Source organism: Labeo rohita, chromosome 5 (assembly GCF_022985175.1).
Source record: "Labeo rohita strain BAU-BD-2019 chromosome 5, IGBB_LRoh.1.0, whole genome shotgun sequence".
In the NCBI taxonomy this organism is placed as follows: domain Eukaryota; kingdom Metazoa; phylum Chordata; class Actinopteri; order Cypriniformes; family Cyprinidae; genus Labeo; species Labeo rohita.
The window spans coordinates 17,132,463-17,155,002 of record NC_066873.1 but is presented as its reverse complement, the minus strand read 5'-3'; the positions used below and the strand labels follow the sequence as shown (position 1 = coordinate 17,155,002).

The 22,540-nt window shown below is 36.0% G+C and overlaps 1 protein-coding gene across 1 annotated transcript; it reads right to left on the bottom strand.

Moving 5' to 3' along the window:
* Window positions 1-11,590: 11,590 nt before the first annotated feature.
* arrdc3a (arrestin domain containing 3a) lies at window positions 11,591-20,175 on the bottom strand. Its single transcript, XM_051109466.1, has 8 exons — window positions 19,685-20,175; window positions 17,457-17,538; window positions 17,213-17,360; window positions 16,994-17,096; window positions 16,192-16,448; window positions 15,036-15,198; window positions 14,224-14,366; window positions 11,591-13,837 (listed from the first exon to the last, which is right to left on the bottom strand). Exons 1-8 carry the CDS (start codon window positions 19,962-19,964, stop codon window positions 13,769-13,771), a joined length of 1,245 nt encoding a protein of 414 aa, XP_050965423.1. The 5' UTR covers window positions 19,965-20,175; the 3' UTR covers window positions 11,591-13,768.
* Between the last annotated feature and the right edge of the window lie 2,365 nt (window positions 20,176-22,540).

Here is a 22,540-nt window from a genome sequence, read left to right as displayed (position 1 = left end):
GACAGTGAGGTATTGATTGCCGGGGACTTAAATAGGGCGGGGCAGAGTGAAATCAGGTGATGGCAATCAGTACTCAGGTGAGAGTGAGTGGGAGTGCTGTGACGCAGATGGTGGGGCTGGCTGACGTGAATGCCTGACAATACACTACTAGTCAAAAAATTTTTTAATGTTTTTTTTTTTTTTTTTTAAGTCTTCTGCTCAACAAGCCTGCATTTATTTGATCCAACTACAAATACAAACTAAAAAAACCTAGTTTTCCTAAAAACTAGATTTCCTTTGTTCTCTTACTTTGTCTACCAAAATATAGTGTCTTTCCACAAATGGTACAAAATAGAGCATGGAATTTATTTTCTCTAGCAATAGATAAACTCAAAAACAACAACAACAACAACCAATGCTATAATTTTTGTGAAAATGGGGAGAAACATTAGATATGATTTATGTTTTTGCAAATAATTGCAAAAATAATCACAAATGCATCTCCAAATATGCCTTTTATTGCTATGAAAACATTTATTTTTTACTTTAAATATTGAATATAATTTTAATAATCAAGTAAATATACACAGTACCAGTCAAAGGTTTTTAAACAGTGAGATTTTTTATGTTTTAAAGAGTCTCTTCTGCTCACTAAGTCTGCATTTAATTAATTCAAAGTAGAGCAAAAACAGTAAAATTTTGAAATATTTTTACTGTTTAAAATAACTGATTTCTATTTGAATATATTTTAATATGTGTTTTATTCCTGGGATTTCCAAGCTGAATTTTTAGCATCATTACTCCAGTTACATGATCCTTCATAAATCATTGTAATATTCTGATTTGCTGCTCAAAAAACATTTGTTATTATTATATTAAAAAACAGCTGAGTAGAGGTTTTTCAGATTTCTTTGATGAATAGAAAGTTCAGAAGAACAGCATTGATCTGAAATAGAAAGCTTTTGTAACATTATAAATGTCTTTATCATCACTTTTATAATTTCTCTTCCCCCCAAGCTTTTCGTATAAGCTTTTTATATGTCAGATAAATTTTGAGCTTTGGATCTTTCTATTCATCATAGAATCCTGAAAAAATGTACTGTTTTAAATATTGATAATACTAATAATAATAACAATATTAATCAATGTTTCTTGAACAGCAAATCAGCATATGATTTCTGAAGGACCACGTGACCCTGAAGACTGTAGTAATCATGCTGAAAACTTAGCTTTAATCACAGTGATAAATTACATTTTAAAATATATTCACATAGAAAAAAGTTATTTTAAATGGTAAAAATATTTCAAAATATTACTGTTTTTGCTGTATTTTGGATTGAATAAATGTTGGTGAGCAAAGAGACTTCTTTAAAACACATTTAAAATCTTACTGTTCAAAAACTTTTGACTGGTAGTGTAAATTAATATTGATTGATAATAATAATAATAATAATAAATTACATTTTGAAATAAAATTAAATGCAACATTTAACAATTATAAAAATAAAGAAATAATAATAATAATTTTCTATAAATAAATCTGAATTATTAATATTATTTTTATTAATTATAAATAATACAGACAGCTAATTATGTAAATTAATATGTATTATTATTATTGTTGTTGTTGTTATTATTCAAAATTATGAAAAATGTATGAGATGGCCCCTTTGGTTTAAAAATAAAGTGTCACATTTACTGGGATTAGAAGATGCTAGTCTCTGCGGGTGGTCCTCTCTGGGACAAAAATAGATCTGATTATAGTCCTTCTATTTCTGGGAAGTTCAGGTGATAGAGTTATAGCTCAACCAAGGGAGGTGGAGGTGAGTGAATGCCGCTCTGGAGCACAAATGCCCCTCCCCCATTTACAATAATTGTGATATCAGTCACCCCAGATCTTCTGTACCATTACTTAAGTGTATCTTCATCAGCATTTAGCATGATGGGGTAACACCTTTGCAAGTGAAACCCTGGCAGCCAATTAGCCAATCTCCGCCAATGACAGTATGAATTACTGGGATAATTTTCAGTCTCATGTCATGTCAGGTGACATTTGAGGTAATTGGGCAGAGATGCTTGTTGGATCCTAGACCTCCTTGAGTATGTAGACGCTTAAGTAAGTAGACGCTTACTCAGGGTATCAGATGTTGTGGAAAATTCATCAAGCCAAAATGTGTTCATCATGTCATCAAAACAGCAAATTGATACTTAAGCATGTGTGTATAGGTGACATGAAGTTCAAAAGCAAAAATGTTAATAGGTTTGGTTGCACCAGAATAAATGGGAATTAATGGGGATTGACATTAAACGATTTTTTGCTTTACGATGCAGTTGGCCAAATGCTTTGCCCCAACAAATCATGAACAAACATTCAATGTTAGCTGTTAAGGGTTGGCCTAAATCAACCAGTGCTGTAAGGAATTTAAGAACTGGGATTTACAAGATCTAGTATTTGGCAGTAAATAAGAACATGAAGTGTGTTGGACAGCTGTTTGACCTTAGAAAATGTGAGAGTATTGAGAACAAACAGTCTACAACAATGCATAGGGATGATAGAAAATGAATCAATCTTCAACGATTTTATATCAGCTAGTGCTTCTCCTCTGATGGAATATTTACATGATGCTAAGGTTATATGAATCTCCCCAGTCTTTGTTCATTTGAGGATACAGTACAAGGTCTTGGTTGCAGTATTTGATAGAGGGCTTAAAAAGTGAATTGATTAAGATTCTCACAAGGAATATACTGTGCAGTAAACCTATACAGAAAGCACAATTCTTTAAAAAAACATCTCATCAGTTGCCCCATTTCCACAAGTGCTTGGGTGCAAAAAGAAAAGAGCGCAAGGGAATTATTAAAAGTGTGGGGTGCAATTTCTGTGCCACTATCAGCACCAAACAGAACTGTTGTAAAAACAACACATTTCACACTGCATGCAAAAGCAGCATAGCAGCAGCACACACTGTGCTTTCACATAGACATTAAAAGCTTAATTTAAAGAAGACCTGTTATGCCTCTTTTTACAATATGAAATATAAATCTCAGGTGTCCGCAGAACGTGTCTGTGAAGTTTCAGCTCAAAATACCCTGCAGATCATTTAGTATATAATTTAGAAAGTGCCTATTTTGAGTAGAAGCAGAAACACAGTTTTTGTGCATGTCTCTTTAAATGCAAATGAGCTCCCCGCCCTCTTTTCCAGAATAGTGCTGTGCCTTTACAGCTTGTACCTCAGATACTCGGCCAAAAAAATATCAGTTTGGTTTTGATTATCATGTCTACCGCGCGCTGAAATAATGCATTTTAAACCATATTAGTTTAAACTTCTGATATAGAAAGTGGCAGTCACACGGCATGTGAGTATTAAACTAGTTCTCTTTTATGTCTTATTGCGCTTAAACTGTCAAAAACACATAAGTTGCAAAAAAAAAAGTCATGGAAAAAGTCAGATTTTTATTTTTTAGAATGTGGAGTATGAACTTTCATGTTGCTACATAAAAGCCAATAATGATGAAATTCAAACTGGTTTCCCAAACGCTCCTCTAATTTGCCACTGACAAACAGAAAGTCCCCCTAAACTCATATAATAGTTGTTAAATGCTAAGCACAGCAGCAAATGATGGCATAACACCTTTTACTAGGCCAAGAATATCAAGTGTGTTGGACAAAAGGAACTGGGTTAGTGGTTCATGTGAGTCATTTTACCCTGATGCCAACGACCTCACTCTCGCTTCTCTATAACACATCAGCAGTTTTAGCACATGCATTCAGAATACAACAAACTGCAGATTTGTAACTTTTACCTCCAGCTTGCAAAAGCAGTTTAATGGAGCCTCAGGCACTAAAATGCCTGTTTGTGCGTGCATGTGTTGAGATGATAGTGGGGGAATTTTTTAGAGCTGTCGGCTCCTGCTGCACCTGCTGTTTTGCAGCTTGGAGGTGCAGGAGGGGTCAAGGCTCATCATGACTCAGGAACAGAGGAGAAATGGAGGGTATGTGAGTCAGCCTGTTGCCTAAAAAAGGAAACTGGTTGGTGCTGGAAGAAGAAGGGTGAAAAAATATCACTCCCTCCACCTGCAGATGGAGAGGGGACTCACTTCCCCTAATAAAGTAACAGCCAAGGCCCTATTTGGTATGATGTATTTTTAGAAGTTAATTAAAATGTTACATAACACACAGTAGATTCCTGCTATATTTGAGAAAATGAATTCAGTGGCATTACCTGTTAATGGATTAACAGATTATATTAGAAAAAGTCCTGGCTCTTTCAAGCTTTATCATGGCAGTGAATGGTGGTCAAGATTTTTAAAGCAAAATAAAGTGCATTCATACATCATAAATAGCACTACTGATTAAGAAAGGCCTTCTGAAGTGAATTGATGCAAGTGAAATATCCATATTTAAACGTTATTAAACGCAGCTACCACTGTCATATGCACGTTCACGAGAGTGGCGTTCCAGCGGATGACGTAGGATGTAGGCGAAAAGCAAGCTCCAGTGAGAATATGCTAGTCTTCCAAAGAAAAACCAGTCTCCTTTTGGCTTATATCAAAATCCTCTGACATTTTTTTTTTTATTACAAATCCTCATCCTTCAAAACTTTTCGCAGTATTGTAAGTAGGTTTCTTGAAGAGTCTTGGAGATGTTGCCACAATTCTTCTGGATTTAGTCTGTCTCAGTTTAAACTGTTCCGTCATATCGTTTCAGACAGACTGGATGATGATGAGATCAGATCTCTGTGTGGAGCACTGGCTCCTTGTGCATACAAAAATCTCTTTGGGTTATTACAATTAATGACAAAAAAAAAAAAAAAAATTTTGAAATGTAAACTGATATTTCCTACTGACACACTACAGCAAAATGTAAAAATATCTCACTTAAAGGAGTCATCGGATGCAAAATTTACTTTTACATGTTGTTTGAACTGAAATGTGTGTTGGCAGTGCGTGTACACAACCACCTTATAATGATAAAAATCCACTCAGTGTTTTTTTTAAAATCCTCATTATTAAATATTAACCCCTTTCTCAAATCAAGCTGTTTACAGATTCTGACAACTGACAATTGTCAGTTGACACTGGTGTTTTACCTTCGACCCAGTCCACTTTTGTTTTGACACCAGAAGAGGAATAGACAAGAATGTCTCCTAAGCGACTGAGGTGTTTTGTTGTTGGATGTAATAATAAACATAGCAGTTGTCATTTACTCCTGACATCTGAGCTGCTGAAAATGCAGTGGATTACTTTTGTTTTTGAAGGGAATGCACCTCCCGATCTACCTATATGCATCTATGTTCACGTAATCCAGCTTCTCCTACAGAAGAAGCGATTTTTTTTTTTTATGTTTTTAATGTTTTTTTAATGAATCTTTTCAAATCGCCTTTTCTTAATAATGCACTAGCAAGTTCCGCAGGCTAACATTTACAGTCTCAAAGAACGGCTTGTCACCAGGGTTGCCAGGTTTTCTCAACAAAACCCTCCCAACTGCTACTGAAAACTAGCCCAAAAATAGCCCAATCGCGTTTTGAGGGGAGTCCCCCATTAATAAATGCGTTTTGGGGGATAAAATACAAGTTTTTTTTGTCTGGGTTCCCCTGGTAAATTCGTATTTCAGGGGCCAAATATGACGTTAATGGGATCACTTTAACCCGCGGACTTGGCAACACTACTTGTCACCCCATGAAAAAAAGGGGCGGGGCGAGCAGAGCTCATTAACATTTAAAGAGACAGGCACCGAAACGGGTCACTGTGAACAGTGTTTTTGACAAGGAAAAAGGTTGTTGTTTTACACTAACACTGAGAAATTTTAATCAAAGTATGTTATAGACTTTTAAACTTGTGAAAAATGCGCATCCGATGACTCCTTTAAAGCCCTTTTTTTGTTGGTGAGAATACTAATGGCCTAAGACTTGCACAGTAGTGTGTGTCTGTGTGTATATACAACACCTTGAAAGCTTATAAAGTAAATGCCAAGTTTTAAATCTACAGGTCTGTTGATGTTTGCTGGCCACTAAAGCTGCACCGCATTCTTCTTCCACCTCCCTGTCCACAAACCTCTGCAGTTGCATACTCTGTTTAGTAGCCTATTAATCATCCACTGACATAACAGCTGTATATGTGCCACAGTGTGAATTGTCATCCCTTAGTACAGCATAGCCTCAGTCCCCAAATCATGAATAATGCATGACACATCAGCACCCCTGAGCTTTCAGTGCTGATACTCTGGAAGAGCTCAAAGGACTCTTCAAAGCATAACTGAGGGAATAAGTAAGAATGGAAACTGTAGGTAGTGGATGAATTAAAGTGGTAAAAAATAAATACAATTATTTTAAATTCAATTTTAACTATCTGCATTAAGCAGAGTCTGTGCAAAGAGGCATTACACACAGAATGTGTTTGCATGCATGCCTACACTGAACTTATAGAGAGAATCATGCTGCTAATCCTGACACTAATTCAAGTAATGACACTGCACTTAACTGTGAAGAACTTGAACCTTTGCCCCTATAGCAGAAGTGTGGACAAGCCCAAAGTTATGCAGTCTATCCTGGGAGTTGTAAACTCAGGGACCTCAACTTGCCTGAGAAATCCCATACTATCAAGTTCCCTCCCTCTTATCCACAGACATACTGCAAAACAAGATGAAGCAACTGGCCTCTGCATGTCAGTAGCTCTCGCAGCTGTTCCCTTCACTAGTTGTGTTTGCTTTGTTGCCATGGTCGCAGATGGGTGTGAATGTTTGGGTTTTTATGGTAGCCTTTATGTTAGATTACGACAAACACATTTGGACTGAAAACTGAGCAGTTCCGTGTAGACTGACTGTTGACTATATTATTAGGTTTACAGTGCCCTTCACGAATATCGGCACCCTTGGTAAATATGAGGAAAAGTGGCTGTGAAAATAAATCTGCATTGTTTATTTTTTTTAATCTTTCATTCAAAAAATTCATAAAATTCTCATTATGAAATAAATGTTTTCCTCTAATTCCTCATAATTATTGGCACCCCTAGAAATTCTTATAAGTAAAATGTCTCTGAAGTATATTCCCAATCATAATTACATTTTTTTTTTAAAGCACACCAGGGTGACTTGGAGCATGAAATTGTCCAGCCATATGAGGAATACAAAGGCCAAATTCTCTTCATCATCCATTAGAAGGAGTAAAACCAAAGAATATAGCTTCTGACGTGCAGAACAAGATTGTTGAGCTTCACAAAATAGAAAGTGGTTGTAAGAAAAGAGCTAAAGCATTGAAAATCCCCATTTCCACCATTAGGGAAATGATTAAGAAGTTTCAAACAAGTAAAAAAGTTACAAGTCTGCCTGGAAGAGGACGTGTGACTATATCGTCCTAATGCATGGTGAGGGGGAGAGTTTGGCAAAAGAAACATTTATTTCACAATGAGATTTTCCCCCCACTTTCCATTGTTTTTCTTCAAAGATAGGTTAGAATTTTGTGATTTTTTTTTAATGAAAAATCAAAAGGATAAACAATGCAGAATTATTTTCAGTAGTCTCTTGCTATTTAGTGCTAAAGGATCAGAAACCTGTCCCACTTCAGAGTTCTTGACCATCTAGACATTTTTCAACAAATAAACCATAACTTTTTATATATATACTATCAGTCAAAAGTTTTTGAACAGTAAGATTTTTTGTTTTTTAAAGAAGTCTCTTCTGCTCACCAAGCCTGCATTTACTTGATCCAAAATACAGCAAAAGCAGTAATATTGTGAAATATTTTTACTATTTAAAATAACTATTTAAAATAAAATGTTTTCTATTTGAATATATTTTAAAATGTAATTTATTCCTGTGATCAAAGCTAAATTTTCAGCATCATTACTCCAGTCTTCAGTGTCACATGATCCTTCAGAAATCATTCTAATGTGCTGATTTACTGTTCAGGAAACATTTTGTATTATTATTATTATTATTATCAATATTTAAAACAGTTGAGCACATTTTTTCAGGATTCTTTGATGAATAGAAAGATACAAAGATCACCATTTATCTGAAATAAAAAGCATTTGTAACATTATACACTATACCATTCAAAGTTCTTTGAAAAAAGTTCAAAAGTTTTTTTGTAACATTTTTAAACGTTACAAAAGATTTTTAATTCAGATAAATGCTGTTCTTCTGAACTTTTTTTATTCATCAAAGAAACCTGAAAAAATTCTATTCAGCTGTTTTCAACATCATAATAACAATTAATTTTTTGAGCAGCAAATCAGAATATTAGAGTGATTTCTGAAGGATCATGTGACTGGAGTAATGATGCTAAAAATTCAGCTTTGAAATCAGGAATAAATTACAACTTAAAATATATTAAAATAAAGAACTGTTATTTAAATAGTAAAAATATTTTTTAAATTGTACTGTTTTGCTGTACTTTGTATTAACTAAATGCAGGCTTGGTGAGTAGAAGAGACTTCTTAAAAAAAACATTAAAAATCTTACTGTTCATAAACTTTTGACTGGTAGTGTATATATTTACCTAATTATTAAAATTACATTCAATATTTAAAGTAAAAAAAGACATGTTTTCAAAGCAATAAAAGTCATGTATTGGTGATTATTTTTGCCATTATTTGCATATACATAAATCATATCTAATCCCCATTTTCACAAAAATTATAGTATTGTTTTTTTTTTTCTTTGAGTTTATCTGTTTAAGGTAGACAAAGTAAGAGAACAAAGGAAATCTAGTTTGCTTTGCAAGCTTTTTTAGTTTTTATTTATTGATTGATTGATTTTCTTCCTAAAGGTCAGTGTGCTCCTCTCCTGTTCTTGATGTGAACATTTTGAAGATGTTCAGTCATCTTTGGTGATTCTAAAAAATCTGCTCTTTTACAAGTTACATCAGTGATGTCATAGGCAAAGGAAACACATAAAAAAAAAAAACTGACAGAGACTGAAACTAGATGCAGTGAAGATTAATAAAGGATAATCAGAAGATAAGAAATTGCGTCAGGGGCCTTTTTTGTCATAAACAGATGTCATAACTGTTTAAATAAGACTAAAATGGATGATCAGAGACACATTTCTTATATTATGCAGTGCATATATTGTATATAAAACCACAAGTTAGTACACATCTTAAAAACATTATAAATTTACAGACACATGACCATGTCCTTCTAGAAGCTTCATCTGAATATTTCCCCCTGTGAGCGTGAGGCTCCTGGTAAGGAGGCACGACAGTAGGATTTGTCAGTTATTGGAAAAAGCTGAGACCTATGTAGCGTCAGCATGGACTAAATCAGCAGCTGCCATTGCTAGTAATCCCACCTCTCTTTTTGTTGGGGCCCAGGGTCAGCGCCGTACAAAGAGCCTGACCTGCAAGAGTCAAAGGAGTAGAGGCCTAGCAGGACAGAATAAAGTGCTGGGTCAAAGCTGACTCATCATAGATCCTGGAAGCAGCCCTCGACTGCCTGCAGAGAAGACAATACTGTGGGAGAGTTATGTAATACACCCGCTAGCGGCAACCTGCTTAGCTGGGTGAGGATGTACTCAGGCATTTCACATTTCACTGCCTCATGCTGTCTTGTCCTCATTTTCAGTTGGCAAAACGGCAGCCCTTAGGTTAAAAAAATAAGATAAGATCTTTCAGCATGATAACCCAGAGCAAAACAACCATACACTGGCTGACAGGAAGGAATAGGAGTTTTCTTCAGAGGCCTAAATTGCAAACAAATTTAAACTTGAAACTCTGAACAATCTATGTCTAAATGGGAGTAAAGTTAGAAATATAACAATTATAACAAAATTAACAATTATATGCAAATGTAACAATTCAATTATATGCTATAATAAAGTCTTTACTGCATACCAAGCCAGGATTTATTTGATCTAAAGTACGACATAAACCGTAAAACTCTGAGGTATTTTTACTATTGAAAATTACTGTTTTCTATTTGAATATATTTTAAAAATTTTATTTTTTCATGTGATTTCAAAGCTACATTTTTTTTTTAGCATCATTACTCACATGATCCTTCAGAAATCATTCTAATATTCTGGTTTGCTGCTCAAAAAACATTCTATATTATTATTTTGTTAAAAAACAGCTGAGTAGAATTTAATTGATGAATAGAAAGAACAGCATTTATCTGAAATAGAAATCTTTTGAAACATTATTAATGTCTTTATCAACACTTTTCATCAATTTAAAGCATTCTTACTAAATAAAAGTATTAAATTCTATAACCCCCACAAAAAAAAGAATGATTTTTTGAATGAATGAATGAATGAATGAATGAATAAATTAAATATATGGTATAGTGTATAATGTTACAAAAGTTTTTATTTAAGATAAATGTTGATCTTTGAATATTTCTGATCATCAAAAATCCTTAAAAAAAAGTATTTAACTGTTTTAAATATTTATAATAATAATAAACAGCAGATCAGCATGTTATAATGATTTCTAAAGGATCATGTGACACTGAAGTCACAATATTACTGCTTTTTCTGTATTTTGCATCAAATAAATGCAGGCTTGGTGAGCAGAAGACAAACATTAAAAATCTTACTGTTCAAAAACTTTTGACCGGTAGTGTAAATTTAAATTATCTACAGTAAACATGTATTTTTCAAAGTTCATTTAATTAGTATTTACTAGTTAAATTTATTTATATTAATTTATGCTAATAATATATTAATTTATTTTTATATAATCTTTTTTCTTTTTTTTCACACTTACATATTGCAAAAAACAATTTGAAAATAAAACCAGAGCTTTGGGCTTTAAAGCAACAAGTATCTTTATATAAATGTAGTTAAAGAGAAACCCACTGAGAGGTGGAGAGATGTTCTTCTGACCCCTCCGGCTCTGTCCTGTGCGTGCGAATCTACATCCTAAAACCAAATCAATAGACATGCACCAATGACGCAATTACTAATGATTTTCTAAATATGTCACAACTGAGTTGCAAATCAATAATCAGTTTGTGGTCAAAATGAATACGTAACCTTTCACTTAACCTCAGGCAATGCAAATACCCATTTAAAAATGGCCATTGATTAAAATGTAATATATATGTTACACATTTTTGTCTTCTTTTTAAGCATACAGCTCACCAGAATTCCCTGTTTTGGCCAGTTTCAACATGAACCTCAGTTTATGTGTTAGTATTTTCAACCAACCTTGCTGGCCAAAGTTTTATTACCTCACTTGACCCCAAGGTCACTTCTTGACCCTAGTGCCACCCGATAAGCAAAGGTCAGAAGGTTCGTCTCTATAAACCAAGCTGGCGTCTTGAAGTCCAACACCTTGAGGTTTCAACCTTATCTTGAAATGATCTGCATCTTAAAACAACAGCAATGCAAAATACTAAATGTGAAAAGGATTTGTATGTGCACACTAAATTAATGTGTATATTGTATGCATATACAGTTTAGCCTACAATTTTCATTGACTTTAATTGTGTAACTGCTAGAATGGCCTGTAGGGGCGCTGTTGTTAGTGAGAGACCAGTATTGAAGTTGTTTGAAATGTGTCCATATTTCAGGTCTTGCTGACTTTTTAAATTCTTTCAAATAAAGTAAAGATTGATCATGAAATCATTACAGTGCTGCTTTGTTATAAATAAAGCAGAAGTACAACAGAAGTTATGGTTTTTAAAGGTTTATTTATTTTCCAAGGAAGAACTAAGACAAAAGTTAAAACCATTATGAACATACATTTTTCTATCTCATGTTCATAATGATCTCTGAAATGAAATCACAATGAAATAAGACAAAATATACCACTGAGACAAAATAAACTCAAGAAATATTGCACTTAACTTCTAAAACATACCATATTTTTGCTAAAAAGGTGTTTCAAGAGTTTAGCTTTAACACTGGACTACACGGAAGGCCAAGCGTTAGACTATAGTATTGACCAACCACAAAAAGAAGCATTTTTCTTTTTGCGTTTAAGCTTATTCTTTCATTAGTGGCCAATTTTGGTTCAATTTTAAACTATAAAACACAACAGAGAAGCAGATCGTTTTCTCTTTCTTCTTATCTCTTCATGTCTGAAATGGGTCATCCATTTCTCTGAGGTGTGCTACAGCTATTGTTCCCATAATAATGGAGACGAGAGGATCTGTCTAATGGTCGTTTGTCTGGAAAAAACAAACACTGAATGCCCAACAGTAATCATCAGAACTCATAACTAAAAAACAAATCCAAAACCCACTCAACTCAAAAAGTGGCATGATCAGCGCTCGCTTTAAAGGACTTTTTGGTTTTTCCCTTTTTGTCCGTTTAAGCTAAACAGTAAACTCTAGGACGAAAAGAACAAAGGATGATTAGTGAGGACATAACAAACTGTTAATCAAGGCCACTATGTTAAGACCACTTTGCCGCAGAATCATAAACCTCCTCACGTTACAGACAAACCTATAACAAACACTTCACAAACACTACTTTTCTACACTGGTAATCGTTTAAAATTTCTCCAGACCTCAACCGAACATGAGCGGATTTATAAAAAATTAAAAAAGTGCTTAATGGAGGCCAAGCATGATCAAAGCCTAAACTACTTCTGTAGTTGAATGAGATTTTAGAACAAATGTACAACTCATTTCAACTGAATTCGGATGTCTCTGGATAAAATCCAGAGTCCTTGATTTGCTTCCCAGCTTGGCTTTTCAAGCATTTGTGCCATCCTTTGGGTCATATCTGGCTTCACCGGTCTGAAGAAACATGACGGCTGCTGGTGCAGCAGGACAAAAAGGGAATGTCCTAAGTCTTTGAAAGCTGCCTTATCTCCTCTCTTTATTGAATCTGTTTTCAACTTTGAATTCTATTGTCTCCAACCTTGAACTGAAACAGTGCAATCAAAACATAATCGACACCATTTTGTTTTCACCATTTGGCAAGTGAGAAGTTCACCTGAGACTGAGTGCTTTTTTTCGAGCAGTGCAATCTTGAAGCCTGCACTGCTACACACTACAAACAGAAAGGCAACAAACTCTTCAGGCTGCCTGCCCGGACCCCACCCTGTTTTATCTCCCTGCTCCGATCACGCACATGAGCACCAAGAGCTGGACTGTTGCTTCTCGATCAAACAGCATGTGCAACAAATTTTACACCAAGCAAACCACGTTTGGCTTAAAGGCATTCTACATTTAGAACTGAAAATAAAGTCCATGTGAACAGGAGAAAAAAAACGAAAGCCACACTCGGGTTATAAGCTGGTGAGGCAACGTCACGAGAGTGTCAAGACAGCATGTAACCGAGAGCAGATTATCGACTGAGGAAACGCAATCAATGAACACTACAGACCTCAAAAGAGCTTGAACCAGATCAGTGCATTAAGTCAGTTCAGTCCTCGGAATCTGTTTCTGGCTCAAGCAAGAGCCTGCGATCTCTTAGTCCAAAAGGCTGAAAATGCGAGGACATGTGCAAACAAAAAAAAATAATGATAATAAAGGATGAAGCATTTCTCTCAGCTCTACTGCGAATGGTTGCGGTCGTAGTGTTTTCTTGCATTTCTCTTCCGATCTCGGACAGTGCCTGCGTGTTCTTTGTCAACCTTTACTGAAAAGCATGAGAAGAGTGACTACTTTGACAAAGCTCTGCAGGTTTAGTCCGACGGGGCGTGTCCCATCCACGGGGGCCAAATATCTGGGTCGGGTAATTTGCCAGTGACTTCCTGCGCCCTTACTTCTGGTTTTTCCCATAGAGGTTTGTTTTCTCTCGGTGGTGACAGCAAAGCGAACAATCGCTGTCATCGGGAGATAAACAAAAGTGAAAGCTTCTAAAGCCCAATCGCTTTGGACTCGTGCCATGCGTTTCTCAGCGTGACGGGCAGGTGTCGAGTCTCTGCTCCGCAGTTGATGTGGCTTGATCTGGATGTGGATCGATCTGATGGAGAGGGGAGCAAAGAAACAGCTGCCGTGAGATGAATGCATTTAAACGTCGCTAAAGATGAAATGCGACCCTGGACCACAAAACCAGTCTTAGGTAGCATGGGTATATTTGTAGCAATAGCCAATTATACACTGTATGAGTCAAAATGATTTATTTTAAGGCGATTTTCTCAATATTTGATTTTTTTGGCACCCTCAGATTCTAGATTTTCAATTAGTTTGGCCAAATATTGTCCAATCCCAACAAACCATACATCAATGGTAATTATTTAATCAGCTTTCAGATTATGTATAAATGACAATTTCAAAAAATGACCCTCATGACTGGTTTTGTGGTCCAGGGTCACAAATATCAACATTTTAGCCACCAAAAACACTTACCTCGGAGTAGGGTGGAGGGGGTCGGAAGCGGAACTCCTGGATGTAGGCGAATAGCGGGCCATCGAAGTTTTCCCGCCCTGACGACACTTCCAAACAGCTCTGCCTCTGTTCTTCTGTGACCACCTCTGCATAAGCTGGAGGAGCTGCAAATGGCAAAAGCAAAATGTTAATACTGTTACCATGCCAACTGCGTTATCTGTTTCTTCTCTGCACACAATGTAATCTACACATTCTCTTTTGGTGTCTTATTCAAGCAACAAGTGAAAAGATGTCTACAGTCTTTCATATATTGCAAACATCCCTTAAAACAAGTGGTATTAATTGACTCTTCGCAAAAAAACAGCCCTTCTTAGTTACTGTTGCTATGTCTGACAAACAATGCCGCTCTAACACTACACATCGTTCTCACGCAGTGAAAAATACACTGCGTAGCAAAGAGGAAACTGACAACACACCAACAGACAAGACAGAGCAGGTTACTTCTGTTGTGAAACAAAGTCTTAGCTTTAAAACGTCATTTTTTAAGAAATTCAAACACTAAGTACCGTTTTGTGGCTCTTTGATGTGTCGTGACAGATCACTGTATTGCCTCAATTCAAGCAGCAAACGTGAACTGATCATTTTTTTTATATTTACTTAAAGCATGAAATAAACATGAGTAAACATCAGAATGTATTTTTCAAGTTCAAGTCCACCGAAGTTAATCTACTCTCCTGTCTGTTTTGTTTGTCGGACAAGATGGCAGATTCTGCGCTATGATTGGTCAAGCTCTTTGAGAAGGGTCAATTGACAACCTAGGAAATGTTCTTTACCTTCAGGCCTCTCAGGGAGGGCCAGGCCTAACCAGCTCATGGTCATGCTGCATTGGCTGCTCACAGAAGATGTACGGCTACCGAAGGGGTGAAGAGGGATGGTGCCAATCACCAGGGGCAGGTTTAAAGACAGGTTCATGGCTCCTGGGATGTCTACGTACACCTGAAGATAAAAATATTGGCATATTAGATCAGATCATTTTACAAAGAATGCATCCTGACCTGTAAAAACCATCCAGTGACATCAACTAAATACAGTAACAGTGTGCTGTCCTAACATTTACCTTCATGCTAAAATCTCAGTAGGACAGACAGTAATTAATCTTTTCTTATTCATCAGCTTTCAATGTCTAATTTAATAAGTCAATGTCTTATTTTAAATTTAATAAGCGGATTTATTTTTTGAGGAAAACGTTCCAGGATTTTTCTCTATATAATGGACTTCAATGGGGATCAGTGGGTTGAAGGTCCAATTTTTTGATACAACCCTTATTTCTCAGCTAGGATTGTGTAGAGCCCTTTGAAGCTGCATTGAAACTGTATTTTGGATCTACAACCCATTGATCCCCATTGAAGTCCAATATATGGAGAAAAATCCTGGAATGTTTTCCTCAATTTAATTTCTTAATTTCTTTTTGCCTGACGAAAGAAAGACATGAACCTCTTCAATGACACAGGGGTGAGTAAATTATCAGGGAATTTTAATTCTGGAGTCAACTAATCCTTTAAGTTGGCAAGAAACTAAATAATTTGTAGAAGGCAAAAAACATTATTTATGTATTTACAGCCTATCAATAGTGTTTCACCAGAACTGGGTCCTGACTATTACACAGGAAAGGCAGGAACAGATTGGTTTGAGGGGATAATAGGCCATTAACATTCAATGGCCTGAATTTCATCAGATATTTTAGGCTGATCTTCTTATCAGTATGTGCTGGAGAGAACTTGACATAATCTTATTATCATTCATAGTGCTGCATGTGTGGAAGTGCAAAAGGGGCCTTTAAGAAAATGATCCTTCAGCTGCTTGAGACTGACATTGAAACTTTCAAATTACTGCATTATTTGCATTTTTAAGTATAGAGATGACCGGTAATCACATGTGCGCTGCATAAGACTTCAAAATCAATACCAACCATAAAAGTACATGACTTACCATGAGTGAGTACTCCACTCTAATGATACTGCAGTCAAGGATGGAGGGCGATACAGGGGGGATCTTCAGCATCTTTCCATTCCACGTCTCCGTCTTGCCAGAAGAAAGCGACTCCCCGCGGATGTTAGCCACCAATTGCTTGATCTCCTTCATTTTCCCTTTGGCAAAGAAGGTCTGCGTTTGGTAAATGGCGGCCTTTGGCACAACCATGCGCGAGGAGCAGTTTTCAATTTCAGCAAAGATCTGAATGGACTCTCCTGTGTAAAGACATTATGTATTGTTAATGGTACATAATAGAATGAAGGGGTATCATGTAGGGCTGCAACATCTAACTGATTGAATCAATAATAAAGATAATCTGAAAAAAAAATTTGATTACTACCAGTCATGCCACTTTACTTTAGTGAAAAATGCATTCTGGACTTGAGAATACATTATGGGTTGAGAAAGCTAACACAAAATTTAGAATTTATTGTTGTTCCAAATCGGAATGAATTTCTTTCTTCTGTTGAACACAAAAGATGATATTTTGTTCCACAGAAGAAATTCATACAGGTTTGGAACAAGTTGAAGGTGAGTAAATAATAATAATAATAAAGTTATTATCACTTTAGGAGCTTCAAACAAAAGTTTATAGTTTAATGTAGTTTTCCCTGTCACTTTTTTTTTCATCTGGTTAATTGAAAAATAATCAGCAAATTAACTGATTATCAAAATAATCATTGGTTGCAGCCCTAACATCATGTAACAGTACAGTGGGCTCCAACAGTCTAGTGAAAATGTGAACTTATAGAAGCTTTACCTGGAGTATAACCCTTCCGTTCAATTTTGGCACTTAAGGAGATTGGACCTGAGGTGCAAAACCAGCAGCATAGTGTCTTTTCTTTAGTTCCTGCCTGGGGAGACTGTGCAAAGAAGAATAACAAAGCTTTAAAACGCAAGAACCTCGACTGGTTATTCTTCAACGCTGCGCTGATGAATCAGTGGTAAATCGAGGAATGCAAATACTGCAAACACTCACCAGCAGGAGAGGAGTGTTGATGTCAATGTGTTCAAAGACAGTGAACTCTTTCTTGGTCTTCATAGGCAGAAGCCACGGCCTGTGCAGCTCAGCCTTCACCCAATAGCGCACACTGCCGTGCTTTCCTTCGAACGAGGTAGCCAGAGGTCTGCACATGCATGACAGAGAACATCTAAATAAGAATTACAACATACAGTGCTGCTGAATAACTATCAGGTTTGGGTTATATCTGATTGACACTCACGTTTGTGGAAGCTCAAAGCTGAATGCATACTCATGTCTTCCTGAATGAATAGTGGTGAGTCCCTCTTCAGAGTTATCATCATCTGAAACAGACGAAAATGATATTCCAAATATACCTTACCTGCCAAAGCATTGATCATCTTCTTGTTTATTACACTATCTATATCAAACATCAAACATACACTTCTGCTAAATGCATAAATGTAGTACAATAAAAGTTGTACCCCTGAATGAGTGTTTAAATCACATGTATTATGATTGCACTTGATGCACAGGTGCATTCAAGTTCAGCATTTATTCTGAATGGGAGAAATACTCATAAGCTCCACTGCAGTTCACGGGAAACCTAAAGCAAATGTGAAACAAAATTCCAGCGTTAAATAATTTGTGTTGCACTAAAAAGCACCGGTGGCTTTCGATTTGCCAGCTCAGCACTCAGCTTAGCGGAGCCGTGGTAAACAAGCACTGAGCTGTCAATCAAGGGCAGACTCCAGCAAGAGAAGACCGGCCTAAACCGGAGCCGGCTGCTTCCCAGTGCCGGCGCGCTCATTACGTATGTGTGCGGCAGGACAAACCTCCCATTCAATCTACTCGTGTGCTGCGGCGTGGACCTCAAGAGTATTCTCCCATTCAGCAAAACACGTGAGAGAAAAATGGACAAAAACACACACAAACGACAGAAAACCGACCAGTTTACAGAATAAATTGAGCTTTATTGTAACCAATCACTCATACAGAAGAGGCAAAGTCAATTAGACATGATTTAGATTAGAATTTTACATCTTTGAAATTACAACACGCATGCAACTAACAAGGTCATAACATGCACTACTTGATTTGTATACAAAGAGTTTCATCATTAGGCAAATATTGACTAGCTTGTCCTGTGCTAGAAGCCACCTCAGGCTAACAAAAATGTAACAACAAAATTAACGAATGAATATGTAAAAGTTAATATTATTACAATTGGGATGTATTCATGTAAAGTTTTCCACTGGGTTAAGCAACCTTTCACACTTGTAATTTTGTAGCCCCTGTGTTGTGGAACAACGCGGTGGTAGAACGTTACAGCAGAGTTGTTTGGCAACAGCCGACCAATAAACTGCCTCGGTGCTTAGCTCATTAAATATTCATGAGCTCCGTGCAGTTGGAGAAACTGTGGAACGCGCTGTACGAAAAAAATTTAAAACTGGAGTTGCTTTTGAACGTTAAAAGTGACTTAAACAGTCTGAGCAGACAAAGATATTAGAAACTTCTACCAAAGGGCTAGCTGGCAGTTATTAAAACTGCATTCGTCATACATATGCAAACGAGGGTTTGTAAAAGTACAGTGTGAAACAAGATAACCCAGGAATACATTAGAATTCTTTCATTTCTGGTGTGAAGAGTCCAACAGTGTGTGCAAAAAAAAAAAAAAAAAAAAAAAAAAATCCTGGACCACTTAATGCACTTAAATGTAGCTATATTGTGTGCATAAGATGCATACTACAGCCATTGGTGCAAAGTTGCTGCTGTTTTTCTCACTTTCCGCAAAAGCATGATGTCATAGAAGACACGTTGACGCCTCCACCAATCAGAGACAAGAACGGCTAGACACTGCATCAAAACAGGATTGAACCGCTTCTAACAATGGGTGGAAACTTAAGACATTATGCCGAAAGATCTGTCTTTGCTCTTTTTTAAATACGTGATATTATATAGAATTAATGGACGTGTTTTTTCCTAAATAAATGTATAGGTTGAGCTTCGAAACGAATTTTGATTTTAATAAGGCTGTAGCATGAGATGAGCAAACTGTGTGGTCACCATTCATTCAAGCTACTTCACTGACACCTGAAAGAATGGTGAAGTATAGCCAGAATAGAAAAAATGTAATGAAAATCACGCATTTAGGTGATTTAAAACGAGATAGTAAAATGCGGCTTCTGTCTATTGCTAAATCGTTATTTTGCATGATTGCTGAGTCTGTCATGTAATGTTCTGTGTATGGGGGTATTTTTTTGGTTTGATGAATTAGCCAGTTGGTTTCAACAACTGAATACATAAATACAGCAGGAAAAGAAAAGAAAGATATAATAGTGTCTACAGGTCCACCGGTCAACAAGTACCGTGCAGCATCCAAAGTATGTCATGTCATCCTGGACCACTGAGTGAGCATCCCACCAGTACATTCAACTGCTCGTTTCTGAACAAATCTACACTGAGAACATGTTTGATCTGTATGCTTACCTCTTTCATGGCCAATTAGGATGTCTCTATGATTCAGATATTCCACTTCTTCTGTGTAATTTTGAGTGTAGGCAGTGTTGGATCCAGCATTTCGTGATTCTGTCCAACGAACTTTTGCGAATCCTTTTGCATGTATTTTAAGTGACTTGACACGAATCTCCCCGGTGACTTCAATAATAACTCTTCCTGAGACGGAGTCCCCGCTGGAGAAAACAGGGACATTGCTGTCATTTAGACAGTCGTAGCTTACAATGAAGCTCTTCACCTTTCCTAGCACCATGGTGGCAAAAAAATCAAATGTACAAAGTTCTGTAGACAAAACAAAACCACAAGGCAAAGTCTATGAAAATAATCTCTTATGAAAAAAAGCGAGACTTAACACTGGATAGTGTCATTGAGATGCGAGAGCTGAATAACAGCAAAAGATGCTGTTACCGCGTCTCGGTGAAGGCTTGATGGTCTGCAGTGAAAGACAGCGAAATTTCGCCACCGGCTCACTTTAAGCGCTGCTCTTGTGAAAAACAAGTTAGTGCGCATGCGCGCGGCTGCTAGCCGTCCCCCTTCTTCCGCTTTTTGTGCAGTTCTTTGACCGGGACTCGGGAGACAAATAACAGCGAACAGCTGAGCAGTGTATTAAAAGAATACGTGGAAGTCTAGACATTTTTCACACGTTTAGGTAGTGCCCCACATTAATATTTGAACACTTTGGTTATAGAGTAACATATTTTAGATTGTTACGTGATTTTGGGCTCTGGTTACTCAATGGGGATGCATAATAGGAACATAAAATAGCTTAGACAATTTAATGCTTTTCCCTCAACATAATAGGATTTGCATCTGAATGCAAAAATATTTGTAGATGTTGATGAAAATGGTGAGTTGATGCCAGTTTTTATTTCATAATATACAGTGTTACTTGAACCGAGTATTTGCAGGAACCCCTTTTTCAGTATATTTTTTGCAGATATAAGGCCAATTTAGTATCCCTCCACACATTTTCATATTTCTGTATTCTTAATTCCATTTATTTAAGTTCTGTGTTTTAGAATTCCGGTTTAAAACGTTATATGCAGCTTCAGAACCAGTCTTGATGGCATGAGGAGAAGAAGCAGAAAGAATACTGAGATTAGTATTATAGAGGATGAGGTTGATTTTTATTTTACTTGCAGATATTTCTGTTGTAGATTTACTGTAGGCTACATGCTGGTTTAAGTTGTGAAAACTGATGCGCCACCCAGCGGCTGCACAAACTCTTGCACCATTCTGTGTTTTGCTTTAGCTGCTCTAGTCGTGTATGAACGAGTTATGCTGGATTCTGCTGCCCTCTAGGGTTCAAGTCCAGCAAAAAGCCTCTGCTAACTAAGCCTGCATTTCTTTGATCCAAAGTAGAGCAAAAACAATAACATTTTGAAGTATTTTTACTGTTTTAAATAACTGTTTTCTATGTGAATATATTTTAAAAATGTAATTTATTCCTGTGATTTCAAAGTTGAATTTTTAGCATCATTACTCCAGTCACATGATCCTTCAGAAATCATTCTAATATGCTGATTTTTTTTTTTTTTTGTATTTCAGATAAATGCTGATCTTTGGATCTTTCTATTCATCAAAAAATCCTAAAAAATGTACTCAACCGTTTTAAATGTTGCTGATGATGATGGTGATGATGATAATAAATGTTTCTTGAACAGCAGATCAGCATATTAGAATGATTTCTGAAGGATCATGTGATACTATAGACTGAAGTAATGATGCCAAAAATTTAGCTTTGATCACAGGAATAAATTACATTTTAAAATATATATTAAAATAGAAAGCAGTTATTTTAAATAGTAAAAATATTTCACAATATTACTGCTTTTGCTGTGTTTTGGATCAAATAAACACAGGCTTGGTGAGCAGAAGAGAATTCTATAAAAAAAAAAACATAAAAAAAGTTCTTAAGAGGTTAATGAGTAAAATTGTGTTGACAACATATGGTCTGTGCACAACTCAACACAGTTTTCAAAAAAGAATTATAAAAACAGTTCACCAGAAACCATTGTGAAAATGGTCAGGAGACAAAAGTAAACATGGGTTGGGCTGATGTGTCAGACGCTCTGCTGACATCTAGGAACCTTCCTTTGTGTGCAGTTGTGTTGGGGGTGGAAATGTTCAAATTCTCTTTTGAATTTACCTAAAGTGAAACAGACATGTCTCTGCCTAGTAAAATGTAAGACATTTTGGGTTTTCATGTTAAGCTGTTTAAGAGTTTCAAGTTTTATTTTAATACTTGGGCTTTTTTTGTGAGACAAAGATTTATTTAAATAGGGGGTTCAGGTAGTGTGTATGTTGTGAGTAAAACTGTGAGTTGTGATGTAGTTTATCTTGGCATTATTTGTGAGAATTTTAATTCATTACTGTAGCAGAGTGGAGCCATCCTCTTTTGTTTGCAGAGATATTTGTTTGGTCAGTTACTTACTTGTTTCAGTCTTACCTGAAAATAGGGTTGGGTGATATGAACAAAATCTTATAAGAGTAATTTTATTTCACAGTAATGATATATATCATAATATAGTTATTTTTGCTTTAAATAAGGTCTTTATGATTTCAAAATCTTTCATAGAAATGTCATATTTCTTGTCAATGTCAAAAAAAACTACTAACTTAAAAAAAACAAACAAAACAAAACTCAATCTTACTGCAGAAAAGTAAACAGTCAGCAATTAAATAAGAATAAGAAAACAATTACAAGCAATAGGACAAACAACTGTGGTGAACAAATAAATAAGAAATGCTACATGCATTGTATAAAATAATCAAATGTATACACTGCATAATCTTCACTGTGTAAATGAAATATCTATGTCTTCTTAT